Source organism: Notothenia coriiceps, unplaced genomic scaffold (assembly GCF_000735185.1).
Source record: "Notothenia coriiceps isolate Sejong01 unplaced genomic scaffold, NC01 NC01_scaffold00002828, whole genome shotgun sequence".
In the NCBI taxonomy this organism is placed as follows: domain Eukaryota; kingdom Metazoa; phylum Chordata; class Actinopteri; order Perciformes; family Nototheniidae; genus Notothenia; species Notothenia coriiceps.
The window spans coordinates 202,143-210,421 of record NW_011335529.1 but is presented as its reverse complement, the minus strand read 5'-3'; the positions used below and the strand labels follow the sequence as shown (position 1 = coordinate 210,421).

Sequence of the window (8,279 nt, the reverse complement as noted above, 5' to 3'; positions counted from 1 at the left end):
ACCTCATGCTCAAAATGTGTTAGTTTGTAATGGGTTAATGTAATCCTGGAATATGCAAATGCATCCATTGGAAATGCATTATTGCATGAAGGTGAGCACTCCATTTTATATTGAGGTGATATTTACTTGTGTGTTCCCTCCTCTGTTAATCCTAACAAAATGTCACAAATCCACAATGTGGTTGATTGGAGTTATAATCACTAAAATGTAATGACTAGGAATTAGGCAGTGTGCTGCATTTTTTTTTGTAACTTTCATTTCCTGTTCAAGATGAGAACACACAAACATTCCTAACCCCCCATGAAAATACATCAAACATTTAGGGAATGACTTTCACACTGTTGAGTAACAGACGTCACTGTTAGAGTTGCGATGCTGCTCTGACTACAGGGTGCACTTAGATTACAAAGATTACAGTCAAATAAATCAAGCATGTTGGATAAGATGGTGACGCTGACTGACTGATCTGAGGCTCAGTGGAGAGGAAAGATAATGAATCATTGACGGCAAATAAAGATAAGGTCACATGTACGACCAACAATATCTTTATAGACTGCATTTGCCACATTTAATCATCAACATCATGTTGGACACTTTGGAGTTATGCTATGAGATTATCCTGTGTTAGTAACCCAATACAAATTAAATAGAGCACAACTTTCCCACTGTGATTTATAGACACAATAAAAGAAGAATGGAAAATGAATAAGGTGTTTTATTTTATTCATATATCAAAATGGTGGAAATATCTTTAGATCAAATTACAATGGCAATAACCTGAGAATGGGATTATTAATAATAGTAAAAAAAAAGTGACATTGTCATTTATTTAACTGTTCTCCTTAAAGTTTTATCTCCATCTCATCTCCTCTCAAAGTGTGCTCCACCCAAAGTCTTTAAATGCTATGAAAAGTGTGTAACTTATTTACTCACCAACTTATCAACCTTTCAAAGCAGGAGTGCATTTTGCCATTGTTGGGTGCATTAAACTTTAGTCATTGTTCGAATTTGCTTTAAATGCTTCTTTTGATGTATGCTCATCCCTCATTCTGCCTGTAGTTCTTATTCTTTATTCTTAATCTTAAAGTCTTTATCGCACAGTATTTTTTCTCCAGCTACATCATATTTGGACATAAAATGTTTTATTCTCTCTGGTGAATAGAGAGTGGAGATAGCAACAGGACAGCCTTCCCAGTAGAATAAATAAAAAGCTAAATCTTTGAATTATTTTAATTAAACTGATAACAGTGAAGTAGAACACAGTTTTATCAGGAAGAAGGGGCGCAGATGCAAAATAATGTAAAAACAAAAAAGTGATAATGTATTTGTCTTATCGCAACCCATGTTCACTGCACACAGTAATTGTATTTTATGATGTTGTGCCCGATGCAAAATTCATAATTCCCCTTCCAATGATGGTTTATATTTCCTATAGTGCTCCGAAACACCCCACCAAGAACACTTTGGATTAGCGAAATATTGCCGCGGAGAAAATTGTGACAAAATCCATAGCACATCCGGTATACACTTGCTCACAGCTACACACTCATTCACTGACTAACTAATTCTCTCTATGCCAGACATGAGTATCAGCCAAACAGTGCTATTTGCTGGAGCAGGACTGGCACTTCTCCAGGCCATGGGGGTAGCAGGCTTGGCAACGCAGATCACTGATGGACTCATTGAAGCGGTTCGCCAGCATGGACAGCTTGCTGCCATGACACAGAGAGCAGGGAGTGCAGCCCGAACCGCCACAATGCTGGCAGCTGCCCGCCTCCTGGAGACAGAAGAAACACATTAGTGGGGTGAGGAAGAGGAGAAAGAGAGCATCTGTAAGGTTATTCAAAGGATAACAAAAAATTGAGGAAAAGGTTGGAACAGGTGAGAAAACAAGCGACATATGGAAAGAGATTGAACTGACAACCAAGGTTGGAAGGAAACTTTTTCAATCTAATTAAAAACATCTGCAATTTCTGAATATAATGTATTTAAACTAGTGCAAAAATAAAAACTGTTGTCGAGAAAATCCAACAAGCAGATTGACAGAGGATCCTTTCATTCCAGTTAGATTAAGTGTGAAATGCATACATAAATCTACAATAAGCCAGTTTTGTATTAAGTATATTTACTTTATTTTACACTGCAACTGTTACAGAGCTGCTTAACTTGCATCAGAGCTCAACTGGCTGGCCTGCTGGCAGACACAAAACAACCTTTACGACGACCAATGGTCCAATGGTTCCAATATTATTTATAATTAAACACCATTGGTAAGTAGCTGTTGCGGGATGATGTTTGACCAGCCGGTCATTTACACAGCCAGCTGGTCCTTACAACGACATTTGCAAGACCGTGCGGCTGCCTGTAGATTATCGATCACGGGAAGGCAGGATACTTACACAAGATGTAAGTCTTTGTAAACAATACTCAATGTCTTAAATCAGTAGTAAAACTGATTTCAGTGAACATTTTGAACAACTAGGACTGTGAAAAGTGCTTCAAACAGAATGGCATTCACCTCTTGAAGATAGACTGCTTAGCGAACAATGCTAGAGTGCTTCAGCAAAATATGCTCTATGAATGAATTGTTAATAGGATTTTCTGTACCAATGTTTTAAATCTCAAATAGTAAAAGTGGCTGAAAGTAAGCCTCATGTAATTCAGTCAGGATAGTCTTTTTGTTAAGTGTGCTTGTTACACTTTGAGTCAGATTACAAGTTACCTTGGTACCAACCTGCAATAAATGAACAGGTCATGTGGCTAAAATGGATCCAAAACTCTACTTTATGCACAAAAGCTTTTTCCATTAGCGAAAGTTGACGTTTTGACATTTATAATACCTCTAACCCTACATCAATTTAAGACGCACGTATGGTTTAATGATGAAACGACATGCAAAATGAAAGAGAGAATGTATAACTCTATGTGTTAGAAATAAAGAAAAAAAGATATCAAAATATGAATACCTTGCGTCTGGGTAACAAAGGCAAAGATGATGAAAAAAATAATCTAGCAGAGAGGAGTGAGATTGCCAAATAATGAAAGAAAAAAATGAGAACAAACTTCTTTTTTCCAGAGGCATTCCAAAAACAAGAAGATGAGAAAATAACGAGAGGGGTGAGAAAAGAATGGAAGTAGTGAGGGGAAGAGAACAGTAATCAGCCGAGGAGGTGAGAGGGGGGAGATAATAGCGAGCTGGGTATCCTTGTGGGCTGGCAAGTGGCAGGTAAATGCTGCAAGGGCAGAGTAAAACTGTGGACTCATCAGTATGTGTTCACAGTTGACAGATAACACTAGGACAATGGGAGGGGGGGGGGGGGCGGGTTGTTGCAGCAGGAGGGGGGCAACAGGGAAAGAGAAGGGGTACAAATAAGGTGGCGGTTACAAGGAAACACAGAGGAGATGAAAATAAACACCCCTCTGTTTACAAATTTCAACAATATGGCTGCAGACGATTCTGCAGTTACACTCTCGAAAGACAAAGTGAAGACAGGAGGGTTGAAGACATATGCTGAGATAGAGAGAGGGGGGGGGGGACATGATGAGACTGATAATAGCAAGAAACAGAAGCAGGGTGATAGGAACAACACCACTGAGAATAATTTGGCCATGCATCATTACCTTGGTCTCTGTGTCACTGATCGGTTTCTCCTCCTTCTCCTCACCCCCCGCTGCACACAGAGCTTTAGCCCTCCTCCTGCTCCCCCTCTCTCTGGCCTTTGGGTATCCCTCCAAGTCCAAAGGAGGCCCTGTGTGGTGCCGTGACACTTCAGGCTTCCTCGGAGGCGCTCTGATGATGCGCAGATTGCTGGTGTAGATGATTATTTTGCCAAAATCCAACACTGAGGACTGAAGGAAACAGAACGTGTCAGAGTATCCTACATATTTGAATTACAACAACAGCTAGTGCATGATTAGGTAATTGAGATGCTTGTGTTTGATATTTACAACAATTCCCACATTCTATTCCTACGACTAACAGAGCTTACGTACATTCAGCTGTGGGCTTTATGTGTGGGTGAGAAGAGGTTTTCTAGTTGAATGTATCTGAAGAGACATACCCCGTGTGCAATACACAACATGCTTTGAAGTGGCTTCTGTTTGTAGGCAATTGGAAATACTACAATACCATCTCTTATGACAAAGCTTTCCCCATTTGTGATGGCCTGGAGTCTGAAGGGAGATCCATTATTTTTGATATCTATACAGCATTTTAATTTGCACTAAACTCAAACCTTAAAGTAACCATGTGGATGTCCGTGGGAATGAACCATGTTTGTACAGGGATGAAACATACAGTATATCACTGGTAGCTTATAAAAAAACCTTAAGTATACTTAAAAAGACATAGAAGTACTCCAACAATGAATCACAAAAGTTACATTGTTCATGGGGAGCACAAACTGGGAAAAAATATGTTTTTACTAAAGGAACCAGCCTCCTCAAACTTCAATAAAATAACTAATTTGGAATAATTTGGCCAGTAGTGTTTTTTTAACTTTTTGACATGATGTGACCTGCACATTTCAAACATTGTGAAATAAAGTCAGATAAAAAAGTGTTTTGTTTCAGTGCATCTCCCTCATTATAACACAGACAGAGGAAAGATATGGGGGAGGAACTCATTAGACCTGCTGACAGTAGGGGTGCTCCACCAGGACCACCGTGCCATCCTTTCAATAATTCCCTAAAAGGATCAACAAAAATCCAGATTGCTGTTTTCAACTGATAAATGTGATAAATGCTTGCCTTGGTCACCAGGGCCATGCGTGCCTTTGTTTAGAGGATAAAAGAATGAAACTGACACTAAGCCAGCAGGCGATGAAGCTGACCTCCCTCTCTGCACTAATGAAGCCACTGCCTCAGCGGATCATTAACAGTGGCTTTTTCCGTACAGAGGAACAATTTTGTTGTTGTTCATTTTTAATTGTTGAGCAATTTTCACAGAACAGCATGTAGTTGGGGCAGTAATTATCCTAAGACTCTTCTCATTTTTCTATTTTAAATCTTTATTGCTTGTTCTGTTCTGTTCTAGAGATGTATTATATTAAGTAACTCTGCGTTGGCTGGTAATTGTGTTTATTTTGGCGTGTCTGTTTGTATTCAGCATATGTAGACTTGCAATGCTCTGTGGGGTTTAAATACCAACGCTTCCAAGGAGCTGTGATACTTTCTTATTATAATTCCCTTTATGTTAATATATCCAAATAGCATAGCGATAATTCTCCAAAATTAGTAACTTAACATTCAAAGGGTGTCATAAATAAACACAAGTGTTGATTTAAAATAAATAGCACACAATAATTATAGTCCATATGTTGATTTGACAATGTTTTACGTAATACATCACATTTTCTAATACAAAACTGTGATTCTTTAAGGTCACATTAAAGTAAGATGTTGCTTTGGCATTTTCATTAACATTCAGCAAAATCTTAATATTTTAGATTCCAGTTCATTCAAACTGCATTGGGGAATTGGCTAAGACAACCATAAAGGTCTCAGTACTTGACATTCAGACAGAAAAAATTACATTGCTAGGGGGAAATCAAATCTAAGCTGATCTTTATTAATATCACATTTGTAGGGGAATAAAACAGCAGCAGCATTGCTTACTTGGGCCCCTCCCTCTGCTTCCTCTGTCTGGCCTGCAGCAGGCTTGTAGCTTCCCATTCCTCTGTACACGTTTATTCTCTGGGCAATGAGCCCTGTTGGAGGATAAACACCTGGGTACAGAACAAAACATGTTGTCGATATAGAGTGAGATTTAAGGTCCAGGTTTCATGCATAAACAACACATATGTCCTCTACTGTAATAATGTAGTGGTCATGAGCACTAAGGCTAGCTGTGTTAGCATTGCAACCTTGTCTTACTAAATCTTTGTCTTGACCATTTTCAACAGTTATTTTAGCAAGTGGTGCATTTACTGGTCCCAGCCTAAAAATGGTTAAACTTTCCGAGGTCTAAATGTATTGTATTTGAGTGTGCAGATAAACAAATGATATGCTCATTAGTAGGGTTGCAAAATTCCGGGAATTTTCAAAGATGGAAACTTTCCACGGGAATTAACGGAAATAAACGGGAATAAACGGGAATTTATGGGAATAAACTGGGAATTTTCTAAATTGAAGGTTGGCTCCTCATAGGGAACTTAAATATAGTTGGGGAAAGTATATTTTAGCATAATCTTGACTAAAACGAACAGATGCCATTCCTCACATCTACATAGCACACTGCTTACTGCATGGCTATTGAGACCACACCCCCTACAGGCACTGTTCATTCCTCCATCACATGCACAGATGATTTCTAGAAGACTGGATCACACTTTTGAGCCCAAAGCACAAGACAAATAAAGCCACACATTTAAGCCTGTGGACTACACAAAGTGAAGTAAGTTTTGATGATATTCTTGGGTAATATATTTATTTAATTTTTAAATTGCAAATATCACATACAAATGTACGGAGCCCCTGAGGGTTCATAGAGAGAAAAATAAATAAAACGAGGCCACGTTTTATTAATTTCTGCGCACGAGATGTAATTTGTGGCCTCAATTTAAATAAAACGAGGCCACGTTTTATTAATTTGTGCGCACGAGATGTAATTATTGGCGTCAATTTAAATAAAACGAGGCCACACTTTATTAATTTGTGCGCACAAGACACTTTCTCGTGCGCACAAGATACTTTTCCGCGTACAGGAGACAACTGTTTCATTGCAGACTGTTATGTTTATGTGGGGAAATGACAGTGCATAAATTATTTGAGATATATTTCAAACTCGGGCTTCATTTCAGGGACATTTCAACCAGATGTGTAGAGCTATTTGTTTAAGCACCGAATTCGCAAAACAGGAGAGTCTGTGAACCAGTCTGCCTTGATCTATGAATTCATGTCCATGACTCTCACAGTATCTGCTATCTGCGCGCAGAGAGCTGTGTCTTTTACGCAGCGCCTTCACTGTGTTTACCTTCAGAACAGGTGAATAGAGATCAAGGCTGCTACGTTTTAGCCACACACACACATGCACACACACACCTCTACACACATCGAACTGCCCGATTATTCCCCCTATTACTCGTTTTATGAAGGAGATGTCCGGTCACCAGGGCGCATGATGTGTAAATAACCCAATTTGTGTTCTGTGAAACTGAAAAGGATATGACATTGTTTTTGTTACTTTCATTGCAGTTGTATATGTTGTGGGACCTTTCATGCAAAATGCACTTTTGTACGTCTTTTACGCACGAATATGTGTCCCCGGTGTGTCAGGGAACTCACCAAGTGTCAGAAAACACAACCCTCTCTCTTTTCCTCCCTACTCAAATTTCTAAAAACGGGGCTGTAATGGATCTGATACAGACTGATACAGATTTGAAAATTCTCTGACGTCAGGAACGAGGAGCTCCGCCTATATGGCCAACTCTCCACCTATCAGGGGAATGTGGGGTTGGGCCACGGCCGGCCATTGTCGCTCGAAAGTGCTGGAGACGCTGTAGTAGCCTATATATGCCAGGCCTGTAAGTGGCGCTGTAATCTGCCACAAAAGCAGCGAAGAAGACTTCCCGCGCATGGTTGCCCTTCTGTTTATTCTCCGCTGTGGCTCTTTTTCTCCCTTCCCCAGGCAAGCGTTTGCTCCTGCTGCTGTTATTCAATGCAATCCCTCCCTCGCTGTAATTCTCTCTGGTTAGTCCACCAGCAGATGACAAACACCCACCTCTCCGCCTCTTCCAAAGGAACGAGCGGAGTGCGGTAGAGTTTCAGCTGGATTTTTTTTGCCGGTCAACATGTCCGTTAAAGTTTAAATTTTCCGGACAAAATTAGAAAAGTGCCGGTCAAAGGTCTTCTTTGTTATTTATTGAGCTTTAAAACAAATCAATAACGACTATATATATAATCAAATGAGAATAATACACGGATAAAGCCTCTCTTTTCCTCTCCCTCTTTTGAGAGCCCAGCACAGCTGATCTCAGATTACGCTCCCCTCTCCTGAAGCTCATTTGCACTAAAGCTACGTCAACCCTGTCTCCTAAAAATTACGTTCCCACAGAACTAAACTGCATTCTCAATTACGTTTAGCTAAAAACGTATTTTCTCCCACGTTACGTTCGTTATGAACGTATCTCAAATAAGTTTATTTTCTACATATCTTCTAGAAACATATTTTCTCCCACGTTACGTTTCTTATGAACGTATCTTAAATACGTTTATATTCTACATATCTTTGCCATTTATTGTCTTGCTTATAATAATGATAATACTCATTTCTAAATATC

The 8,279-nt window shown here is 39.4% G+C and overlaps 1 protein-coding gene across 1 annotated transcript; it reads right to left on the bottom strand.

The window, feature by feature from the left end:
- Positions 1-592: 592 nt before the first annotated feature.
- On the bottom strand, positions 593-5,723 carry LOC104940933 (glutaredoxin domain-containing cysteine-rich protein 2). Its single transcript, XM_010765950.1, has 3 exons — positions 5,617-5,723; positions 3,622-3,849; positions 593-1,777 (listed from the first exon to the last, which is right to left on the bottom strand). Exons 1-3 carry the CDS (start codon positions 5,671-5,673, stop codon positions 1,604-1,606), a joined length of 459 nt encoding a protein of 152 aa, XP_010764252.1. The 5' UTR covers positions 5,674-5,723; the 3' UTR covers positions 593-1,603.
- Positions 5,724-8,279: the final 2,556 nt, after the last annotated feature.

Excerpts from the sequence above, each read along its gene's own strand:
- LOC104940933 (XM_010765950.1), bottom strand. The coding sequence starts at position 5,673 with ATGGGAAGCTACAAGCCTGCTGCAGGCCAGACAGAGGAAGCAGAGGGA. Across the intron at positions 3,850-5,616 it reads AAGCAGAGGGAGGGGCCCAA|TCCTCAGTGTTGGATTTTGG; the intron begins GTAAGCAATGCT and ends TGTTTCCTTCAG. Across the intron at positions 1,778-3,621 it reads TCAGTGACACAGAGACCAAG|GAGGCGGGCAGCTGCCAGCA; the intron begins GTAATGATGCAT and ends TTCTGTCTCCAG.